Source organism: Phascolarctos cinereus, unplaced genomic scaffold, assembly GCF_003287225.1.
Source record: "Phascolarctos cinereus isolate Bilbo 61053 unplaced genomic scaffold, phaCin_HiC Scaffold_726;HRSCAF=1367, whole genome shotgun sequence".
Classification (NCBI taxonomy): Eukaryota; Metazoa; Chordata; class Mammalia; order Diprotodontia; family Phascolarctidae; genus Phascolarctos; species Phascolarctos cinereus.
Genome location: NW_027556098.1, coordinates 408,246,681 through 408,271,234, shown reverse-complemented (window position 1 = coordinate 408,271,234; position 24,554 = coordinate 408,246,681). Strand labels below are relative to the sequence as shown.

At 45.3% G+C, this 24,554-nt stretch overlaps 1 protein-coding gene across 1 annotated transcript; it reads left to right on the top strand.

The window, feature by feature from the left end:
* The first annotated feature begins 1,279 nt into the window (after window positions 1-1,279).
* LOC110198266 (cation channel sperm-associated auxiliary subunit gamma-like) lies at window positions 1,280-23,604 on the top strand. The gene is given in 25 exon segments (XM_020972462.2): window positions 1,280-1,600; window positions 2,351-2,404; window positions 3,228-3,372; window positions 3,961-4,087; window positions 4,909-4,978; window positions 5,133-5,288; window positions 5,693-5,858; window positions 6,620-6,688; window positions 6,691-6,753; window positions 14,468-14,527; window positions 14,961-15,143; window positions 15,349-15,390; window positions 15,393-15,474; window positions 16,158-16,269; window positions 16,512-16,670; window positions 16,788-16,906; window positions 16,974-16,978; window positions 17,624-17,742; window positions 17,744-17,830; window positions 17,945-18,007; window positions 19,983-20,166; window positions 20,307-20,425; window positions 20,988-21,068; window positions 21,268-21,324; window positions 23,560-23,604. Coding segments are annotated over 25 exon segments (2,571 nt in total). The 5' UTR covers window positions 1,280-1,396.
* Window positions 23,605-24,554: the final 950 nt, after the last annotated feature.

Here is a 24,554-nt window from a genome sequence, read left to right as displayed (position 1 = left end):
AAGAAAGGAAGGAAGGAAGGAAGGAAGGAAGGAAGGAAGGAAGGAAGGAAGGAAGGAAGGAAGGAAGGAAGGAAGGAAGGAAGAAAGAAAGAAAGAAAGAAAGAAAGAAAGAAAGAAAGAAAGAAAGAAAGAAAGAAAGAGAGAGTCATTAAAAATAGATACTGGTGAGGGAAAATGTATTCCAGTTATAATCGTGTATGAAGTATGAAAAAGTTGAATCTGACCATCACAAAAAAAAAAAAAAAGAGTTAACTGGCTGGGACAGAGAGGCTTTACAGGACTGCCTTCCTCTGAAGGTCCCGAACTTTTCTTAGGAATAACAGTGAGGAGGATCACACAAGGTGCCGGGGCACATGCTGTAGGGTATCAGTAACCAGCCGTTAGCCACTTAACCCTTTGGCTGTCGGAAACTGCCAAGCAGACAGGCTCTAGAAGAAGGGAAAGAGCCGGACCTTGTGGGTGTGTCCGGTCTCCCTGTCCTGGCTGGGGATTGAGGGGAGGAGGAATGGATGAGAGGAATTAATAGCCAGTTTAGGAGTGGGCGTGGAGGTGGGCGGGGAAGATGAAGGTAGAAGCAGGGGTGGGGTGAGAATAGGCCTAGAGGGAGGGGCGGGGTTTAGGGAGAGCTAGGCAGGGTGACTCTTAGGGCCCAGAGAACCCCTCCCTCACCTTCCTCCGGTCGCCTGGAGCAAATAAATCCTTGTCACTGGCTTAGTTTCCCCAATTGCGCAGAGTGCCAGAAGGTAAGGAAAATGTACCCTATGTGACCGAGGGAGAGGAAAGAGGAAAGGAAAAGGGAAAGAGGAAGGAAAGGAAAGGATGTTCGTTCGGGTGCGTGGAGGTGCATCTATCTCTCTGTTTTTCCATCTGTCAGTCACTGTATCCTTTCACTGGTGCCTGTTCCTTTCAAGTCTTCATGACATCCTCCTAGAGCCTTGGATATCGCTTGTCCTGGGGTTTGTGGAAGGCAGTGGAAAGGGAAGAGGGGAATAGCAGAACAAGGGGAGTGTGTGTGTGTGGGGGGAGGTGTCAGGGTGATCACCCTGAGCTGAATGTATCCCTTATTTTCAGGTGGACTGGGGCTTCCCTTACTTCCTGAAGATTAACTTCACCTGCCCTGGAGAGGTGAGGGAGGGGTGGAGAATGAGGAGGGAGGAATAGAACCAGGTGGGCATACAGTCACAGGGTAGGTGGAGGGGAAAATCCAGATTTAGGGAGGGATCAGTGAAGGTTCCTGAGGGGTGGGGAATCATCTTAGGATGAATCAGGGAGGGTGACCTCTAGCTCACCCAAACCATCCTTGGGGGACCCTCCCATCAGAAGATGCCCCTCCACTTCCCTGGTTTCCACCCATGACTCCTTGCCTGGGCTCCGCAGCTCTGGACTCCCCACCCTAATGGTGTCCCTACTACTGCTACTGCTCTTGCTGGCACCAGTCCAGCTGCGGGAACAGCTGGAAGAAACCTGCCAATGGCGAGTGGTGCTCAACAAGTACCAGGCCTTGGGAAAGGGCAGTGAAAGGTTTTTCAACCAAGAACCAGTTTCCGATGTCAACAGATACTTCGGGGAGCTAGGGGATTCACCGATTGACCATGAAAAGGTAGATGCCTGGCCCAGCTGTCCCTCTGGCCTTTCCCCCACCTATGCTGTCTGTCCCTTCCACAGCATCCTCCTAGCTGCCCACCCATCCCTCTCTGGCTTGCCATCTTTCCAACTGTCCTCTGACCCTCCAGGCTTCCATCCATTCCACTTGGCTCCTGTGTGTCCACCCTGGTCTCTTCTTGGGCGAACAAGTCCCTTTTACCTCTCTTGGCCTCAGTTTCTTCACTTGTGAAGCAAGGAGGTTGAATAAGACGGCCTTTAAGTCCCTTCCAAATCTCAATCTCATCTCTCTTCTTCCATCTCTCCTTCCATTCTACCCTTTCATCCCTCCTCCCGTTCATCTATCCCTTTGTCTTTCCATCTGTCTGTCATTGTAGCCTTTCTTTGGTGCCTGCTCTTTTCCAGTCTTCAGGACACCCTCCCAGAGCCTTGGATATCCCTTGCCCTGGGGCTTGTGGAAGAGGGTGGGAAGGGAAGAGAGAGAGAGAGAGAGAGAGAGAGAGAGAGAGAGAGAGAGAGAGAGAGAGAGAGAGAGAGGGAGGGAGGGAGGGAGGGAGGGAGGGAGGGAGGGAGGGAGAGAGAGAGAGAGAGAGAGAGAGAGAGAGAGAGAGAGAGAGAGAGAGAGAGAGAGAGTGGGTGTGTGTGTGTGTGTGTGTGTGTGTGTGTGTGTGTGTGTGTGTGTGTGTGTGTGTGTTGGGGGGGGAGGTCAGGGTGATCGCCCTGAACTGGATGTATCCCTTATCTTCAGACATACTGGGGCTTCCCTTACTTCCTGAAGATTAACTTCACCTGCCCTGGAGAGGTGAGGGAGGGGTGGAGAATGAGGAGGGAGGAATAGAACCAGGTGGGCATACAGTCACAGGGTAGGTGGAGGGGAAAGTCCAGATTTAGGGAGGGATCAGTGAAGGTTCCTGAGGGGTGGGGAATCATCTTAGGATGAATCAGGGAGGGTGGCCTCTAGCTCACCCAAACCATCCTTGGGGGACCTTCCCATCAGAGCTTGGCTTCCTGCTCCCCAGCATCTTCCCTCCTCTTCCTACCCAGCTCCCCCACCCTCCCAAAGGAGCTTCTGGACCCTGCCATCCCTGCTTCCCCAATCCAACCTATTTCCATATTCAAATCCTCAGCTACTCCCAAAATGGAGAGACCTTGGAAGATTCCCTGGAGGCCGAGGGAGGGGAATGTTGTCTCCCCTGGCAGATGGGAAACTCTATCCCTAGAGGTCAGTTCCTGTGTGGCCTTTCCAGGGAGGTTGGTTGTGTAGGAGGACTCCTGTTGATAAGGAAGACACGGGTCCCCGGGGATCCCAGTAGGGAACTTGGCTCCTGGAGGGCTCACCTAGCCTTCAAGATGGTGCTGGTGCCTTTATTCCCACAGGGTACTTTCTTATCTTTAGTTTCTCTCCAGCTTCCAGGAATGAAGCCAGGATTAATGCCCTGGATTCTTGCCTGGCAGAGTTCTGTTCTCTGCCCCAGCTCCCTACCCCGTTCATTCAGATAGGGAGGGTCAGAGGCCTTTCCCTAACGTCAAGGCCCAGGCCTAGGCACACAGTGGGTGGGATGGGGGGGTGGTCTGGCCATGCTCATAGACTGGTCAGTGCCACTCCGTCTTTGGCCTACACTCAGAATTCAGAAGCCTTTGTCCGTGGAGGCCACCTTAAGGGCCTCATCCCCATTGTGCTGGTCACCTTCTATGCCCCCGTGAATTTCCGGAGATGGAAAGCAGAGAGATTGCAAATCGAGATGAAGGGGGCACCATTCAGAAGTCTTGGTGAGGGTCCTCCCCAACAATGGGCTGGGCACCAGGGGTTAGGAAGGACAATGTCTTGGAGAAGGAGGCTGCCAGAGGGTTCTTGCCAAGAAGTTGGACAAGATGAGGAGTAGACCTCTCCTTAGCTAGTTCAGCACCTGGGGAATGGATGGGCATAGGGAGGAAGTCTGAGTATCAGGCCTTGTGAGGTCCAAATCCCTGGACACTCACCTGGGGCACCCGGAGGCCCCTGCTGCCTAGTCAAGAGTTCACCTGCAGGTCACAAAGACCTTAGAATCCCCACACTAGCTGGCCACCTTGGGCTTTCCCCTTTTGCCCACTTTTCACACTTGGGTTCAGTTGTGTTTGAGTAGGGTACAGTGGCCCATCCCTCAGAAACCTGGCCTGTTAGACCATGCTAATGATCCCTAAGGACCCCCATCTATGGGAGAGGGGAAGAAGGCATAGCCCACCCTGAGGTCTGGCACCCTGCACCAGGGCCCCAGTCCCTCAGTAGGGTTCTAGTAAGGAGGGAAGGTGAGGCAGTGCTGTCTGGGTAAGGGTAGCCTCCAGCCCTGTGCCCTCCTCATTTCATCCCATACTTACCAGTGTCCTGCTTGGCTGAGGAAGCCTGTGTCATGAATTGGTATACCCCGATGCCCATGAAGAATGGTACTGTAGTGATGGAAGTCAAAATCTCCAGCAACCAAGTGGGGGAACTCATTGGTAACACCAGGTGAGTGGAGTCCCGGGCATCTTTGTGGGCAATGGGGGATGGCGGAAGGCACAGTTGAACTCGCTGACAGCAGAGCCAGGATCTGGTTTGTAGACAGAGGGCTAGACCAAGTAAGCAGAATCTCAAAACCAAAATTGACCCAAGAGCTTACCTAGACCAATCGACTACTCCCAGCCCCATTTTACAGATGAGAAAACTGAGGCCCAGGCAGGCTAAGTAAAGATGAGTAGAATATAAGCTCTTTGAGGGCTTAGTACATGGCGGGTGACCAATAAATGTTTGTTGAATTGAGTTGGATTAAAAGAGAAGGATCCCTTATACACTTGAAACTTACTAGCAGTGTGACCCTGGGCAAGTCGCTTAACCCTGATTGCCTCACTAAAAAGAAAAATAAAAAGGATCACAGATTATAGAATACTTCACCTGGGAAAGCTCAGAGGCCATGGAGTCCAAACCCTTCATTTTACAGATGAGAAAACTGAGGCCCTGGGAGGGGCTTAGCTCTGCAAGGCATCTTCACAGAAATGATGATTGAGCCCATGGCAACCAATGAGAGATCACCAACTGAGATACCATAGAGGGGCAGAGCCAAGGTGGCAGTATCTAAGGTCACAGAAGTCCTAGGTGTCAAAGGCAGGATTTCAACCCAGGTCCTCTGAATTCAAATTCAGTGTTCTTATTACACCAGGTTGCCTCCTGTTCAGGGCCAGGGACCTGAGGCCTGAGAGGGGCAGTGTTTGGGCATCAAGTTAGGGTGAGGGGTGAGAAGTCTCCATTGGGTCTGGCAGGAGACTAGAAGGCTATTCCCCCTCCTTCTGCAGGTACATGATAAATATCAATGGGTTTCTAAAAAAAGACAAGGACAAACTGATCTTTACCCTGGGAAATAAGGTGAGAACAAGTAGGGAAAGGGGATGGGAGAAAGGCTGAGAGGCATGGTGTGGGGGGAAGCTGATTCTCTTAACTGAGCCTCCTGGCTAAGATGGGGGAAGCCAGCATCTCTTCCTTTCTTCTCCCATTGTGTCCCTTGGACCTCTCCCCTTAGGTCATGGCCATGACCCACAGGCACTTCATCAATGCACCATCTAGGCCTGTCTGGGCTACAGTGGACCAGGCTCCTGTGCTCATCCTTGGGGGTATTCCAGAGGAGAAGATGATTCTCATCTCTGACTCCAGCTTCAGGGAAATCTCCCTGGTGGAGGTGAGGGAGGCTGAGTGGCAGCTGACTGTGGGGATGGAGAGTGGGCAAGAGTGGACATTCTCTAGACTTGGGAAGGGAGGGAGGGAAGGAGATACTGATGCCCAGGAGTGGGGTGTCGCAAGACCTCACCTAAGCCAAGGGGCACGTGGCCTCATCCCTCTGCCAACGAGGCACCATGGCATGGTGTGCGGTAGGGATTGTGGGGGAGAAATGGGGAGGGAGCTGGGTTCCAGCCTCCATTTTGCCTCTTAGTTGCCAAGTCCCTTGGTCAAGTCTCTTCATTGTTACTCCTTTGAGACTTCAGTATCTTTATAAAGGAGGGGGCTGTGGTGGCCTACATGACCTCTAAGTCTTCTTCCTGTCCTCGATCCTGTGAATCTCCATTCGTGCCCTGGTTGTCTCAGCTGAATATCGATAGCTGCTGGCTGGGCTCTCTTCAATGCCCTCAGGAGCACTTCACGGCCTCCATCTTTGACACCATCTCCACTGAAAGTGTCCTCTTCATCCGACAGAACCAACTTGTCTACTATTTCACCGGCAACTACTCCCACTTTCCTCAAAAAGCAACCAGTGAGAAGCTGGGGATGGGAAGAACTGTGAGAGTAGGGATTGGGCCCTCCCTCCTAGATCCAGCCTCTCCCCCTCCCCACTCTGGTCAGACTGGCTTCTCTGATTCTGGGGTCTGACTTCCCCACAAAGGAGAATGATGATCTAAGAGACCATAGAATGCAGAGCCTTGAACCAGATGCTGAGGAAGAGCCAGCTGGGGTGATGAAGGGAAGAATGATTCAGAGAGTTTGAGGACCAGTTTGATTGGTTTACAGGAGTGAACCTTTGGGAAGTCTGATGGGTGTCCTTCCAGGGAGAGAGCGGGCATGTCTATGGGCACCTTATGAAGAAGACAGGGGATGGCTACTGGGCATGCCCACTCTCTCCGTGAGGAGGAACCCCAAGGGCTTGCCTCTCTCCCTGATGGCTTATCTAATTATTAGGGGAGCTCATCAGACTGCCCAGAATTTACACAAGGCCAAGTTCCTTCCTTTGTCTTAGAGCCCATACAGGGTCATGACTTAAGCAGAGAATCTATAATATCTGAGAGCCCGAGAGAGGGGCACAACTAGGGGTGTGTATGTGGGAGGGAGGCAGGTTGCTTTTTCAACAGCAATCTTGGGGAGGTTATAGAGGCTTCCTGAGGAAAGCTAAGCCATTCTCAGATGGTTCTGAGGAGTTTCTGTGATTTAGCTTCCCACTGGAAGAATGAGGGGATGCAAGTTTTGGAGGAGTGGAGGGTGGAGAATACCAGCCCTGAGAAATGCCTTACCTCTCCCCAGGCAATTGGGTCCAAGTCTTGCATAGTCACCGTATCAAGAAACTTTGTCCTGTGGAATTCCACAACCATGGCCTGAGTACATCCTGGCCTTGGCTGGAGGTGATCAGGAGGGCTTCTACTTTGGGGTCATCACAGGTAGCCTCCTTCAGCTTCCTTTCTCTGAAAAGGGACTCCCAGCTCCTAAAACTGTGGGGTGGTGATGTGTGACCCAAGGTTCTGTCAGGTCCTCCTTTTCTGGAGCCTTACACTTCTTTTACCTCTATTCGAATACATGTTTACTAAGGATGGGAACTTTGGAGTACCTCCAAAGACCAAGCTGCCTCGATGGTAACAGTGCATTTTTTTAATCCATAAGGGCAAAGCAAATCAAGGCAGTAGGATGAAAAATTTAATTCAAAGTGAAATCATAATATCTGCTTAAAAATATTAGTATTTAAAATGCATTTGCACAGATAAGAACTATAGCAAAACATAAAAAATAATTTTTGCATCAATTGATGTCCTTCTAATGTTTTAACCTGCTTCGAACGTACAATGTATCACTTCTGTCATTTATTGCCTGCGTGACCTTGAACAAGTCTCTCTGCCTGGGTCTCACTTTCCTCATCTATAAATGAAGGGGTTGCACTAGATGGCCTATGAAGTCCATTTCAGCTGAGATCTGTCCTAAGTTTCATTTTGAGTTTGAAATGCCCATGAGAAAATGAAAATTGGCTCCTGCATTCAATTTGGGGATACATTACATATATATGCAAATGTAAAATAAATTGAGGGGAGAGAGCCTTAATGAGAGGGTACAGGAGGTGGCACCTCAGTGTGGGACATTCTTTGCAAGACACAGAGTTGGTAGATGGAATATTGGTACTTCTAATTTTGACCTGGGATGGTTAATTGATGGAAAAGGAGTAATTAGAAATAAGCCTGGAGAGTTAGTTTGGAGAAAACTTCAAAGGTCTTTAAATGCCCGATTGAGGAGTGTGTATTTTATTCTGGAGGCAATGGGGATGAAAATTCTGTGATTTTTGAGTAGGAGTATGACCTGGTGGGACCTGTGCTTTAAGAATATTAATGTGGCAGCTGTGTGGGGGATGAATTGGAGAGGGGAGATCCCAGAAGCAGAGAGACCAGTCAAGAGCCTGTTACAATAGTCTAGGCAAAGGTGGTGAGAGCCTGAACACCACGGTATATGGAACAAGGAGGTAAAGAGAAGGGGATGGATTTGAGAGACATGGAGATAAGACTTGGTGACTGCTTGGATAGAAGAGAGAAGGAAGAGAGAAGAAACAAGGATAATTTCAGATTTGTGAGTCAAGGGGACTGGAAGGATGATGGTATCCATAACAGAAACAAGGAAATTTAGGGGAGGGTGGGTTTCTGGGGAAAAAGAACAAGTTTCATTTTGAATTTGGGGTGCATTAAGATGTGCATTGGGCATCAAGATAGAGATGTCTAGCAAAGTAGTTGGTGATGTGGGCCTGGTGTTTTGGAGAGAGGCTAGGGCTTGATACAGTATACCAATTTGGGAGTCATCTTCACAGGAATGATGATTGTACCTGTAGCACGTAATGAGAGATCACCGAATAAGATAGTGTAGAGAGGCAGAGCAGGGATGGAAGAGTAAAGTGAGCTTTTATTCCTGAGCACTCCCAATATTCCCCATTGAACAATTTTCTTTTTTTTTCTTTTCTTTCTTTTGTGTTTTGTTTTGTTTTGTTTTTTAGTGAGTCAGTCAGGGTTAAGTGACTTGCCCAGGGTCACACAGCTAGTAAGTGTCAAGTTTCTGAGGCCAGATTTGAACTCAGGTCCTCCTGACTCTATAGAAGGCCGGTGCTCCATCCACTGTGCCACCTAGCTGTCCCTCCACTAAACGATTTTCAAAAATGCATCAAATTAAATTTTAAGTGGAATAACCAACAAAAAGTCACAGTGAGTCATTTTTCCAGCCCCAGGTGACTTAGGAAGCTAGAGAGAAGTCTGCAGACTCCTGGGGTGGGGGCTGGCTGGGGGTACATCATGATGGAAGCAACACCAACTGTGGGTCCTGTAAACACAGCAGCAGCACCAGCAACAGCAACAGGTACTGGGAATACTTAGCACCCAGAAGACAATAAGGGTACTGAATAGCTGGTCAGGAAAAAATGTGCATGGGACCTCTATACTAGCAGTGGGTTTAGAACCAAGAACCATTTGGCAACTCCATTGCCCATTACACAGTTCCAAGTTGTAGTTCCAGGGTAGATAGGAGTCCTTACAGTTGTAAAGAAGCTGGGGGTCCTACCTAGGAAGCAACCAGAGCACAAACCAGGAGGAGGGTCATGACCAGAGCTCACGCTAGATCACAATACCCTTGGAAGCACCCAAAATTTATAGCCCCACCCCTCCAGATCTAGCCATGAAAGCAGCATGACATAAAAGCCTGAAGCTCAGTCCAGTCACCCTCTCACACAGACACCCATCCCAGAGGGGAGCAGAGCCCAACTCTAAAAGTCGAAAGTCAAGAAATAGGCTAGAAAATGAGCAAACAATTAAAAAAACCTTGATTATAAAAATCTGTGGTGACAGGAAAGCTAAAGACAAAAACACAAAAGACCATGGCTTCAACATATCTGTAAGCAAAGCCTCCAAGAAAAATGTAGAGTGGGCACAGTCCTAATAATTCCTAGAAATAATATATTTTTTAAAGGTTTTAAAAATCATTTGACAGAGGAAAAAACGGAAAAGCAATGAGAGCGGTGCTAGAAAATTATGAAAAGAGAACAACTTGGTAAAAGAAGCCCTAAAAATGCTGAAAAAAATAACTCTTTAAAATTCAGAATTGGTCAAATGATTAAAAAAAAAAGCAGCTATAAAACCACAATGAAGGAAAAAAGCCTTAAAAATTAGAATTGGTCAACTGGATGCTAATGTCTCCATGTGACATCTAAAAAGAGCAAAAAAAAATTAAAAGATTGAAAAAATTGGGACAGTTAGGTGGCACAGGCCTTGGAGTCAAGAGAACTGGAGTTCAAATCCAGCCTCAGACCCTTGACACTTACTAGCTGTGTGATCCTGGGCAAGTCACTTAACCCTGATTGCCTCACACACACACACACACACACACAAAATAGAGGAAAATGTGGAATAGCTCGCAGGAAAAATAATTGTCCTGTAAAATACCGAAGATGAGATCATTTAAAAATTATTGCATTACCCAAAAACTGTGATTTAAAAAAAAAAAAGAGCTAAGACATAAGATATCATAGAACCAGAGGGCAAAATAGAAATTGAAAGGATCCATTGCTCACCTCTCAAAAGTGGTCTCAACGTGTAAACTCTCAGGAATCTTATAGTCCAATGCCAGAGTTCTCAGGTCAAGAAGAAAATACTAAAAGCAGCCAGAAAGAAACATTTCAAATATCATAGAAGCACAGTTAGGATCGCATGAGATTTAGCAACTACCATGATAAAGAAGTGGAGGGCTGGGCATGTGGTATTCCAGAAGGTAAGAAGCTAGGATTACAATACCCAAGAATAACCTACCCAGAATAACTAAGCATAATCTTACAAGGGAAAAAAAGAATTTTAATGCAGTAAAAAACTTCCAAACATTCCTAATAAAAAGACTTGAGCTGAATAGGAAATACAATATTCAAACATAAGACTCAAGATATGCATAAAAAGGTAACATGAGTGAGGCACCATAGGGGAACTTAATAAAATTAAACTGTTTATATTCCCAAATGGGAAGCTGATACATGTAAGCAACCCCTAAAAACTTGGTAATCATTACAGCAGTTAGAAATAATCTACTTAGACAGAGGGCATGGGTGTGAGTCTGTTTTGTTGGGATGATCTCAAAAAAAAATGGAAGAGTGAGAAAGAGGGATGCACCGTGAGAAGGAAAATTATCTGACATAAAAGAGGTGCTCAAGGTAGAGTTTTTACAATGAAGGGGAAAATAGGCGGCTAGAGTAGCCTGTCAATGCTTTAACCTAATTCTTATCTGAACTGGTTTAAAGAGGGAAGAATACACACACACACACAAATAAATATATATGTGTGTATATCCGTATATGTATTATATATATGCAAATATACACATATATGTATATATGTATGTATATATGTGTGTGTGTGTGTGTGTGTGTGTGTGTGTGTGTGTCTGTGTGTGTGTGTCCCACAAACAATTGGGTATAGAAATTCATCTTACCCAACAGAGAAGTAGGAGGGGAAGGGACTATGAGAAAAAGGGGTAGTTATGATAAGAGGGAAAGTAGTTTGAGGTAGGTAGTGGTTTAGAAGGGAACAGAGTAAAAAAAAATTAGAAGAATAAATAGAAGAGAATAGGTTGGGGGAAAATACGCATTTAGGAAGCATAATTGTGAATGTGAATAGGATGAACTCACCCATAAAATGTAAGAGGATATCACAATGCATTAAAACAAGAACCTAACAATATGTTGTTTAAAAGAGACACACTTGAAACAGAAAGACACACAAAGAGTTAAAATAAGGGAATGCAGCAGAATCTTATGCTTCAGCAGAAGTTAAAAAAAAAGGAAGGGGTAGCAATCTTGAACTGAGATAAGGTAAAAATATAAATAGATCTTTAGTCAGGGAAACTACATTTTGCTAAAAGATATCATTGCTGAAGGTAACAATGAATTAATATTGATACTGAAAATATATGCATGGCACATATGGCATGGCATCCCTGTTATTTTTTTATCCAAATTTTTTGGTTTTGTTTTTTGGTGAGGGGATCAGGGTTAAGTCACTTGCCCAGGGTCACACAGCTAGTAAGTGTCAAGTGTCTGAGACCAGATTTGAACTCGGGTCCTCCTGATTCCAGGGCTGGAGCTCTACCCACTGTGTCACCTAGCTGCCCCTTTTTATCCAAATTCTTAAAAGTCAAATGAATTATAAGAGGAAATAGACAGTAAAACTATAATAGTGGGGGACCTCTATTTACTTCTCACAGACCTAGATAAATCTAACCATAAAATAAAAGAGAAGTTAAGATGAATAGCATTTTAGAAAAGATATGGAGAATATTGAATAGGGATAGACGAGTATACCATTTGTGTGTGTACATGACACCTTCACAAAAATTGACAATGTATTAGGGCATAAATCCAGAAACAAATTCAGAAAGGCAGAAATATTGAATACACGCTTTTTGAATCATAATGCACATAACGCAAGATTTGTAGCAGGGGGTATGGACATGCTATCCTACTGACTGTGTCAACTGTCAGGACACAAGATGTATTCAAAGAAACGGTTGCCCTGATTATGCCTAATGTAGGGTAGTAGACCCTTTGAGAGATTACCAGAGTTACCAGAGAAAGGTCATCCCTATGCCAGCATAGGGAATATAGATGTAGGTTTATTAGGGTTAATTGGTTAATTGGTGGGATTTATTCACAGGACTAGTCCTTGGCAGCATGAAGACTGCACAGTGGATCCTTGCATTACCCTTAGGCTAGGTCAGTTATTATATAGAAACAGAACAAAGATGGCATAGGGCAAGGGATGGCCCAGCATCATGTGAGAAAGTGTTTGTTCCTATGAGCTAGTTAGAGCGTCTTTTCCTGTTTATATTCATTCAAGGTAGTTTAATTAACTGTGAGACTCAAGGTCTTGTTCCCAGGCCCTGGCTCCCACTATACAATGCAATAAAAATTACTTTCCATAAAGGACCTTGGAGGTATAGATTAAAACAAATTGGAAAGTAAATAATCTAATATTAAAGAATGGGTGAGTCAAAGAACAAATCATAGAATAATTTCATTCAAGATGATGACAGTAAGGAGATGACATAGCAAAATTTGTAGGTTGCAGCTGAAGCAGGATTTAGGAGAATTTTATGTCTGAATACTTACATTAATAAAAGAGAGAAAGAGTAGATCAATGGATTGTGCTTGAACCTAAAAAAAAAAAGCAAAAGTAGAAAAACAATTTAAAAATTCCTAATTAAACAGCAAAAATGTAATCCTGAAAATCAAAGAAGAGATTAATAAAATTAAAAGTAAAAAAAGAACTAATAAAATTAGGAGCTAGTTTTATGAGAAAAATATAGATGAACCAATATTTAATTTGCTTTTTAAAAAATACCAAATTACCAGTATCAAGAATGAAAAACGTGGCAAATACGTAACCAATGAAAATGAAATTAAAGCAATGATTAGATGCTATTTTGCCCAGTCATATCCCAATAAAACTGATTATCTAAATGAAATGGACAAATATTTATGAAAATATAAATTGTCCACATTAACAGGAAACAGAATGTTTAAATAACCTTATATTGGAAAAAAAAGAATTCAGGGGGCAGGTAGGTGGTGCAGAGGATAGAGCACCAGCCCTGAAGTCAGGAGGACCTGAGTTCAAATCTGCACTCAGACCAAACACTTGACACTTACTAGCTGTGTGACCTTGGGCAAGTCACTTAATCCCAATTGCCTCACCCCCCCCAAAAAAAAGAAATTGAACTAGCCATAAATGAGCTCCCTGAGGAAAAAGACCAGATATAAGTACCCAACTTTAAACAACAATTCTAATATTATATAACCTGTTTGAACAAATTGACAACAAAGAACCCTACCTAATTCCTTCTGTGTCACAAATATGGTTCTGATCTCCAAACCAGGGAGAGCAAAAACAGAGAAAGAAAACTATAGAGCAATTTCCCTAATGAATATCGAAGTCTCTCCTCTAAGACTTCCTAGCTGTGTGAGCCTGGGCAAGGCACTTCACCCTGTCTGCCTCAGTTTCCTCATCTGTAAACTGAACTGGAGAAGCAAATGGCAAACTACTCTGGTATCTTTGCCAAGAAAACCCCAAATGGGACCAGGAAGAGACAGGCGCACCAGTGAAATGACTGGACAACATACACATGTGTGGGCATGTGATTTTTCCCTCAGTAGAATATAAGCTCCTTGAGGGCAGGGATTGCTCCATTCTTTGTGTTCATATCACTAGCACCTAGCACATAGCCTGACAGATTTTCAGTGCTTAGTAAGTGCTTGTAGATTGACTGACTGATTGCTGCTTTCCTTCCATGACAGGATATTGTAGGTGACGCCTCACTCAATCGACCCACAAGCATCTATTAAGTGCCTGCTGTGGGCCTACCACTGCTATAGGTGGATAGGTGCTGGGGATACAAAGAAACAAAGCAAAACAGCCCCTGTCCTTGAGGATCTTACATCCTATCAATGGGTTGTAGAGCAAGGAGGCTTCCTCATTCAGTCCCCAAGTTTGTTAGTAATGTTGCACAGAGCTTTAACAAGGACAAGATAGTTGGGGTGCTTGCCCAGGGCACGCAAAGCAGAGAGGTGTCAAATTTTTTTAACTTATTTTTTTGTCCCAAGAATGCTAGGCCATTATATAATCTTGTCTTGATTCTGGTGCTGATGGCTGACACAGGGGTATGAGCTTTCTTCTTCCCCTGGCTGCCACCTAACTGGGTGCTAAGATCTGGGGGCAGTGCCATGCTGGTCACTAAATCCACTCCTTGAAAAGGACTGGGGTTAGATCCCACTGCATGGGGACAGTAATGGGGGACTCAGTACGAGAAGTGTGAAAGGCTGGGGGCCTGGGGTTCAGCAGTGACACCCAAAGAGGAAACGGAAAACACTAGTCTGAGATCAGGGACCAGGGCCGTCACATCCTTCTGAGAAGTCCTCCTGGCTCTCTATGCCCAACCTCATTTTGGGTTTGGTATGCTTATGGATTCCCTCTCTCTGGGATTAGAGGCTGCTCATCCTGGACCACTCTTAAGGCCTGGGAGTGAGAGGGAAGCTGCTCTGCCTTAACCCTAGGGCTGACTCCTCTCCTCATGCCCCACTTCTCCCTCCTTCCCCAGATGGCAAAGTGGCTTTTAAAAGGATGCCTAAAATGAGATCGATGTGTGCTATCCAGAAAGGTATGGATATAAGGTGGTGCTGGAGCCCTTCAGGGGTGGTGTTGGGGCCTAGGACTAAGGAGGAACAGTGGAAAGAGAGTGCTAGATTTGGTCAGTCCTCTATCTGCCACTGACCAGCTTTGTGACCTTGAGAAAGGCACTTCCCCCATCCTCGGGCTTCAGCTCCCTCATCTGTAAAAAGATGATGTTGGACTCAGTGACTTCTAAGGTCCTTTCCAGTTTCTGAACCTCAGGGAGTTTAGGGGTCTGGGAAGGCCATCATACCTGGGAAGGTCCTGAGCTCTCTGGAATGCTTGCAGCTTGGGGAGGAGTAATGGGCAGAGGCTATTTGGGAAGCTGTCAGTGCACAAAGGGGCTCTGGGTCTTTCCCTGGATGTGCCAACAGCCTCCAGTGGACAGCATCAGGCCAGCAGCCCTGGCTACCTCCCTGCAGCCCCAGGGTGTTGGCTCCACTGGGTGGTGTATGAGATGGAGAAAAATACTTTCTTGCTTCTCATGGAGTTTCCTCAAGGCAAAAAGACACATTTCCAGATTTTACAGTACTCACCAGTTCGTAGAGGCTCCCTTTTGGATTCGGTCAACTTGCTCTTTCAAATTTCCCCTTTCATCCCCTTGGGTAGGTGGAGGGACCTGAAAGACTGAGGGGGATGAAAAGGCTAGATACCTGGGGAAATCTGGGGAGGGAAAGAGAGGTGGTTTGGGCTGGAAGATCACGGGCTGGAGTGCTGGGGTCTAGGGAGTGAGTGGGGTTGAGATGCTGGTGAGGGGAGGGGGCTGTTACCTGGGGGAATTCACTACAGCAATGCTGGATCCCTGGACAGCTAATGACATGGATTTTGTGACGCTGCTGGGCATGGAGGAGTACACTATCCCCTGGTGCCCAAGGGTCTCTTCTACAACCCTTTCACCCATCTGCTGTTGATTTGGGGCAATGCTGTTCTGCAGAAGTGAGGGCAAAGGGGAAGGTGGGGGAAGGGCATCCAGGCCAGTAGCCATGTGCACACCTGGGACCACCTGAGCTTTGGGGGACCAGAAGCCTCTTCCTCTACCCTCATGCTCCCTTTGGGAATCGGCTACGGCCCTCCTTTCACCCACAGTGGACTAAGTCATCTAAGTGACTAGACATTGAGATGGTGGTAGTGGATGGAATGGTGGGCCTGCAGTAAGGAACACCTGAGTTCCAATCCAGCCTTAAACACTTAATAGCTGTGTAACCCACAGCAAGTTCCTCAGCCTCAGTTTCCTCATCTGTAAGATGGGAACAATAGCACCTGCCTCCTCGGATGGTTGTGAGGATATAAAATGAAGTGATATCTCTAAGTGTCTGTAAATGTAATACTAAGTCTAGATGCTGGCAGCAGGTGCCCTGAGACTGTGGGCTAGAGCAAAAGGAGCCCTGAGTTCAAGTTCAAGCACTCTGACTCATTGTATGATTCCAGCCCTATATTTCTCCATCTGTCCAGTAGGGACATTAGACCCTGGATTCCTTGAATCTTTAGCCTGGGGAGCTGGAGATATAAAGGGCAGGGAGGGGGTTGCATGGGGGCAAGTAGAGAGAGGCTGAGCTGTTTGGGGTCCTCTCCCCAGATATACTTGACCAAGCCTGAGTTCCACTCTCCTTCCCCCACAGCTATGACAATAAGAATTACATTTACCTGGATGATTTCCCCAAGGAGTCCTCAATAAAGTACATGGCCAGCTCCTACAAAGGCGAAGTGATCTGTGTCACTGAGAACGAGGAGGTGAGGAACAGGAGGTTGGCCTGACCACTCCATGGATTCTGCCTCCCTATTCTCTGCCCCTTCCTAAACTCAAGGCCCTTCGCTGGGGGCTCCTCTTCCCTTGCATAGCCCTGAATGCTCCTACTCCCCTCACCCTGGGCACCCTCCTTCCCAGCACCGCAGCTGATCCCAGCCTGGGCCCTCAAGCTCCTGTTCCTTCTCACTTTCTCCCTCCTTGTCCTTTCTGGGCTCTTGGCCCCCAGATCTGGTTCATTGTTGAAGGCAGCTTCAAGGTGCATCGTCTGTACCCATCAGATGGCTGGCAGATGCTTTTCACCCTTTCCCAGATGCAGACCTCAAGCCTATATTCAACCAACGAGACCTCAGTCAGTATCTTCTATGACAACATGGGTCCACAGCAGGTGAGCTTTAAAGAACGTGCAGACCGCCCAAGCTGGCCTAGCCACCCAAGAAGGAATCCTTCTACACAGGGCTGAAATGACCCTCTCTCTCCTCCTTTTAAACTCCTTCCTCCACAGCTAGTCTACCTGATTAATAAGAAAGGGGAAGGGAAGCTGGTGACAAGGCTGCTGCCAGTAAGTCAAATCTTGGTGTATCAGCTGCTGAGTCTCACAACCTATAAGATCAGTACTGAACTGTGAGTGAGCCTGAACCCAACTGCCCATCAGAAATGATAGAGTGGTTGGGGTGGGGTGGGGATAAAGGAAAGGTTGCTAGAGCCCAGAATCCCTGAGGGCCCCTCCCCTGCAAAGTCACCTTGAGGAGCCCTTGAATGTATAGCTGAGGCGCCATCTTCTCCATAAAGGCTTCTGGGACTCCACTATATGAAAGTACTGTTTCCCATCCCCATTTATTCTCATGCTTTGCCTAGACCTTCCTTCACAATGATCTCCTTACCTTGTTTCATAACTGTTTTTTCATTTGACCTTTCATCCCATTCTTTTGCTGTAAACTGTTTGGCAATAGAGTCTATGTTATATCACCATTTTTATTTTACCAAGTGGTTGCTGAATAAATAAATATGGACTAATGGATGAATGGATGGATGGATAGATGGATGGAAAGATATATAGATGGGTGAATGGATGCATGAGTGGATATATGAATGAATTAATGGGTGGGTGATATGCATATGGATGGATGAATAAATGGGCAGAAAGGTAAATGGATAGGTAAATTAATGGATAGACAATTAACATTCAGATATATGGGTAGAATGGTTAGATAAATAGATGAACAGTTAGATGGATGGATGATAAATGGCACGTGGATGGAAGGAACTGGGGGCTTTGCTCAGGCTAGGGCAGGAGTCCAATCCAATCTCTTTCCCTCCCTGTCCTTCCTAGGTACCCAGCGACCCTGTCCTACAATAACCCCTGCCCTTTTGAGCTGATGCAGCTGAGGGACCTGCCCAACCCACAACAATACACACGAATGGAGCGGTATCACGTACAGCCACCCTTTGTGAACTCTTGAGTCTGGCTTCCACACTGAAGTCTCTTTGGCCATCTACCAGGGCCTTGTCTACCACCTGCTCTCACTGCATGCCAAATATGATAAGGTATGTATGGGTGAATCCAGGAGGGAATGTCCAAAGCAGGCGAGAGGGTGGTTGGAGAACTCCAGGAGTTTCCTTCCCCAGCACCCGCCTGTACCTTCTCTCTTGCCTTTCTAGCCCTATGCGGATCCTGTCCATGACCCCACCTGGCGTTGGTGGAAGGATAAGAAGCAACATCAGGTGAAACGGATGGCCAGGAGTAGTCTCCCAGCTTTGTTTTCCTCACTCTGGTCATTCTTCTGCAGGGAGGTGGGAGGGAAGTCATGGGAGTGTGTGGGCAGGGATTGTGGGATTGGGGCCAGAGGTTTCTCAGCAGTGTGCTGCAGGACAACTGGTTGTTAAATTTTCAGGGTGAGCATTTATACCTTGGAAATCAGCAAACACTACAACTGGAGATCCAGTTGTTAAACCATCTACCAGCATGCCACTGGCCCTGGGGCTCTGGGACCTGAGAGCAGTAACACCATAGTCCAGAGGAACAACTAACTCATTGCATGAAAGACCTGAAACATATAGTCATTTATGCTTTGATGCTGGTGTGGCATCAGAAGGTCTTTAAGGATCTGTGCTGGGCTCTGTGCTAGTTAATATTTGTATCAATCACTTGGATCATGGCATAATATGCTAATTAAATCTGAAAGTGACAGAAAAGATAGCTTACACACTGGATGACACAATCAGAGGTTCCTAAACTTATTTGGCTTACTACCTCCTTTAAAAAAAAATCACTCATTGCCCCCTTGGAAATCTGCTTTCTTTAACCCTCCAAAGTTTTTAAAAAAAATTTGTGTAATTAAAAAAAAATATATATATATATATGTATATATATATATATAAATATAAATGACACATCTTAAATTTAATATTTTATTGTAAATCTGTGGAGTTTTTTTCTGCATTGAAATTTTGCTGGTGCAATATCTTGTCATATAACCATATAGTATTGTATTATAAACACGTCATTACATGCACATATTCCTGCTGATAACATGCTGGATTTCCTAACAATGCCAGACATGCTCAGCCCCCCAGCGCTTGCTTATTAAGACCTGTTGGTGAATTTGACCACTGATTGGTTATAACTTGCGTTTTGTGTGTTTATTTAGAAAATAATGTAATCACTATGACTTTAACTCTGTTATACAACAGATGAAACATGTACAAATGGTTTTTCAAAATTTTCTTTTCTTTTCTTCTTTCCTTATGCTTCCACCGCTCCCTTATTTTTATTCAATGCCTCCCAATTGCACCCAATGCTACTACATCCAACTTCATCATTGCAGGGCCCGTTGCGGCAGTATTGCCGACTTTGGGAACCTCCAGAACTAAAAACATTCAGAGCACAGCACTGAATCTAATATGATTCGATTCAAAAGAGTATAAATGTAAAGTCTGAATACTTGGGTTCAGAAAGTCGGTGTTCCAAGGATAAACTGGGGAAGGTGTGGCTACACATAGGAAAAAAAGATCTTAGATCTTAGTGGATTGCTAGCTCAGTATGAATTTACCTTTTGATGGGACAGCAAGAATGCTAATGCCATCTTTACTCCATTAAGAGAGAAAGCAGGGAGGTGATAGGAAGTCCACTTGTACTCTGCACCAGTCAGACTACACCTGGACAGTTACGTTTGGTGCTGGATGCTACATTTCTGCAAGGCCATTGACAAACTTCCATAGTCTAGAGGAGGGCGTGAAGGAAGATGAGGGCACTGGAGGTTATGCTGTGGGAGAATCTGTTGAAGGAACCGGCCATGCTTAGCCTGGACAAGAAAAGACTTAGCTGGAGACAGAAGAGCAGGATTTCATGTTGAGAGGGCTGTTGTATGAAAGAGGGATTCAAGTTATTCTGCTTTGCCTCACAGAGCAAAACTGGGAATAGTTGGGAGGAAAAGGGAGGAGAGGTAGGGAAGATGAAGAGAGGCAGATTTAGGGAAAACTCTCTAACTATCAGGGCTTTCCAGTAGAAGAGCTGAGAAAAGCTGGGTGAGGTTGGGGTGGGGCGGTAGAGAGAGGAGATACCTTGGAGGGGGATTCCTCTTTGGGCCTGTAAGTTCCTTTCCAGCTTTTGAGATTCTGGGATGCTTGGAGCTATGGGGGCTGATGGGATCTTCAGGAGGTTTCCAGAGCCCGACCAATCCCTCCCTGGTCTTGGCAGGATTTCTTTTTCTATAAAGCCAGTAACTTTGAGAGTATGTATGGCGTGCACATTGAAATGGATGGCTATGAAAAGCTTTATAAATTGAATGCTCAGAATCACCTGCCTGAATACATCTACCTGGACAAGGGGGCCACCTACAGCTTCTCCATTTACCTTGTCTCTCCGAAAATTTCCTGTAAAAGCGAATGGGCCAATGGGGACCCCAAGGGCTAGTGGAATGGAATTGGGTTGGGGGGAAGATGGTGGGTAGCCTGGCAGGTGGCTGGGAGGAGGGTCTCTGAGCGGCTGGCCCATCCTTGTCTCCTTCCTCCCCTCTTGCAGACACTTTCATGGGCTACAAGAGGCATTTGCGTCTGGCTGTGATAATGGCTGATCCCATGTGTGTGTCAGCAACAGTGAAGGAGCAGGCTTTAGGGAACCAAAACGCCATGCTCTTCCAGGTGAGACGGGCAGGCCATGTGCACTTGCATGTGTATGTTGCTGTGTTTATGTGTGTGTCTTCTAGCTACAGTCCAATCCACCTGTATTCTTGGCCAAGGAGGAATTAGCATCCTTGGCACCAGATGAGGAAACTGGGATTGAGAAAGACCAAAGAAATGGTCTAGGTTCCAGACCAGGGAAGGTCTCAGTTCCAGGCCCCAAGGATCTTTAGCCAGAGTGCTTCAACTCACCATTCAACACCAAAAGCACTGATTAGGTGCCTTTATATACCAGACGCTGTACTAGACCTAGTATACAAAGTCAAACAAGAAAACATTGTTTTTGTTCTCTCAAGGAGTTTACAATCTATAAGGGGATATGTGCACAAGACACATATACAGGCACGCAATCACACTCAGAGAAAGGTAGTGATTGAGTTATCTGGGCAAGATGGGTCTTGGGACCCCTGGAGAGAGTTAGATCTCTCCTCCCTTCCCCTCTTCCAGGAGAGGACTGAGGGGGTGATATGGAGGAGCTCTCCAGAATTCCAGGCCCTTAGCACCTTTCCCTCAAACTGACCAGGTGTCTGTCAAGGACAAACTCAGATGTTCTGATCAAAGCATCAGTGGATATAACCTCATGAAAACAGCCTTACTCATCAAGGTGGGAGACAGGGAGGAACAGAGGAAAGGGATCACCCCTCTGTCTTCTGGGTGGGAAGGTGGCTCACAAATGACCGAGTTAACAGAGGGAAGTCTCTAGTTGACAACAAGGAGCAAAAGACCCCTTGGGTCTGGGATGGCAGTAAAAGAAATGGGGTGGGGGTAGGCGGCTGCCCAGCACTGAGCAGTCCTCTCTACAGGTGGTTGGCTCAGTTGGGAAGTGCTTTGTTAGAACCCGGTATGGACATCTGATGCAGGTAACCAAGGAGAGACCACACAGACTCTTAAGGGAGGGGGACACTCTCCAGGCTGGGCTCTGGTCTTCCCAAGATGAGGGAAGGTGGAGAGTTCATTCTCCTGCTCACTGAAAACTGACCCACTCCCACCACTTCCAAGCTCCACCTCTCATGTGGGAATGGCAAAAAGGATGCAGTGGTCCTCCTCCTTGGGTGGTTTCAAGTTCTTTTTTTATCCCTCAGACAAAACATTCTCTCGACTTCAGATCCTAGAGAATGAGGAGGAAGGGATCTTAGAGGTCCTGGCACATATCCATTTCCCTCTTTCTCCTTCAGCTCTGCATATTAGTAGGCAGAGCCTAGCTAGATTCTGCTCAAGCCAGGAGGGTTTGCTCCCAGCCAAGAGGGTACTCTGTGGGTTCCCTGGGAGAAAGAGCAGGGGTCGCCATCCGCAGTGATCTTTGAACCCAAGAATATAAAATCTGTCACTGTTTCCATTTCTTGCCCTTCTATTTGCCAGGAAGTGATGGAACCAGTTGCCAAGATTGTAGTTTTTTTGATGTTAAGCTTCAGGCCAGCTTTTACACTCTTTCACCCACATCAAGAGGCTTCTTAATTCTTCGCTTACTCCCATCAAAGTGGTATCTTCTGCATATCTTATATGGTTGAGATTTTTTCTGGCAACTTGATTCCAGCTTTTGATTCATCCAGCCAGGTATTTCCCATGATGTACTCTGTATATAAGTTAAATAAGGTAACAATACGTAGCCTTGTTATGCTCCTTTTCCAGTCTTAAAGCAATTTAGTTGTTCTGTATTTGATTATAATTGTTGCTTTTTGTCCTGAATATAGGTTCCTCAGGAGACAAGTAAGATGATCTGGTACTCATCTCTTTGAGGACTTGTCGCATTTTGTTCTGATCCACACAAAATGGCTTTAGTGTAGTCAGTGAAGCAGAAGTAGATGTTTTTCTGGAACTCCCCTGCATTCTCTGTAATCCAGTAAATGTTGGCAATTTGGTCTCTAGTTCCTCTGCCTCTTTGAAAACCAGCCTGCTCTTCTGGTAATTCTCAGTTCACGTATTGCTGAAGCCTAGTTTGCAGAATCTTAAGCATAATTTTACTGGTGTTCGAAATGAGCACAATCGTTTGGTAATTTGAACATTCCCTGGCATTGCCTTTCTTTAGGATTGGGATGTAAACTGGTCTTTTACAAACTGGTCGTGTTTTCCAAATTTGCTGGCATATTGAATGCAGCACTCTAACAGCATCATCTTTTAGGATTTTGAATAGCTCAGGTGGAATTCTATCCACTACCTTTATTGTTAGCAGTGGTTCAGAAGGCTCACTTGACTTCACTCTCCAGAATGTCTGACTATAGATCAGTAGCCACACCATCATGGTTTTTGGTGATGTAAAGATTTTTCTTGCATAGTTCTTTCATATATTCTTGCAACCTCTTCTTAATCTCTTCTGCTTCTATTAAATCCCTACCATTTTTGTCTTCTATCCTGCCCATTTTTGCATGTTCTGGGCATTTTTAAGTCCCAAATAAAATCCTACCTTCTACAGGATACCTTCTGTCTGTTAATTTCCTATTTATCCTATATAGAGGTAGTTTATACATATTTGTTTCCCTCTTGTCTCCCTCACTGGACTGTGAATTTCCTAAGGGCATGGACTGGTTTTTTTTTTCCTCTTTTTGTATTCCAGCACTTAGCAGTGCCTGGCAGATGGTAGCTGCTGGATAAATGTTTATTATTTGAATGATAGATTGAAGAAAGGTGGAAAATACATTTTGGGTCTGTGGATGAGGAACAATTAATGACCAAATCAGGAATAGAGAAAATGACAGGAAATAACATGGACAACTTTGATTACCTAAATTTTTAAGTTTTGGCACAAAAGCAATGTGGCTAAAATGAGCAGATAAATAGTTAATTGCAGAAGGAGGTAGAAGGGTTAAATCTTTCCAGGAAGTTTCTCTGATAAAGGTCTCATTCCCAATATATGTAAGGAACTAATTCAAATTTATAAGAATAAAAGCCATTCCCCAATTAATAAGTGGGCAAAGGCTGTAGACAGTTTTCAAACCCATCAGATTAACAAGGAAAATGGCAAAAGCTGGAGGGGCTGTATGAAAACAAGCATATTGATGCTCTTTTGGTGGAACTGTCTTAATTGGTCCAGTCATTCTGGAAAACAATTTAGAATGATGTCCCAAAAGTTACTAAATTGTGCATACCCCTTGATCTAGCTATACCACCAGAAGACCTATACCCTGAAGAATGGGAAAAAATAATCCATAATTATAAAAATGTTAATAGAAACTTTTTTGAAGTATCGAAGAACTGGATACTAAGGATTCATCAACTGGTGAATGACTACATTATGTCGCAAGAAATGATGAAAGAGTTTCAGAGAAACCTAGGTAGAGTTATGAACTGATGCAGGATGAAGTGAGAAGAACCAGGAGAACAATTTATATAGTAATAACAAAATTGTAAAGACAACTTTGAGAGGCTTAAGAACTATGATCACTGACCAACCAGGATTCCACATGATCCATAAGCTACTCATGCTACCTACCTCCTTGTGGGGGGAGAGGGGTAGACTCATGGTTCAGAATGAAACATATATTTTTGGTTGTGTCCAATGTGGGAACTTGTTTTCTTTGGCTATATACACACACATGCACAGAGACATTTGTGTGTCTATGTGCATGTGTGTGTAGACAGAGTTTTCATTGCATAAAGAGGGAAAACAAATTTTTATTTAAAAATAGAATTTTTAAAAAAGCATCAAAAGTTCTAAAGTTCAGAATAAGCTGAAGCTGGCAAGGGAAACTAAGTACAGCTAAAGAAGAGTGTTTTTTTAAACTATATTAGAAATAAAAGAATCAAAGAAAATATATCCTATTGCCTGTTCTCTGCATTCCCAAACTAGGATTGAGATCCCTAAGGGGTATCTTTGACTACTCTCCCTCAGGGTTCTAGGGATAACCCTGAAGGCTTATGATTTCTTAAAATGTTGTACCTGAATCCCACCAGCATGCTATCCATGATCAATAAACTAGTTGAAGTCCATTAGATTTTAGAAAAAGGGGTTTTTTTTTGTTTTTTTTTGGCAAGGCAATTGGGGTTAAGCAACTTGCCCAGGGTCACACAGCTAGTAAGTGTCAAGTCTCTGGTCTGAGACCAGCTTTGAACTCAGGTCCTCCTGACTGCAGGGCCAGTGTTCTATCCACTGTAC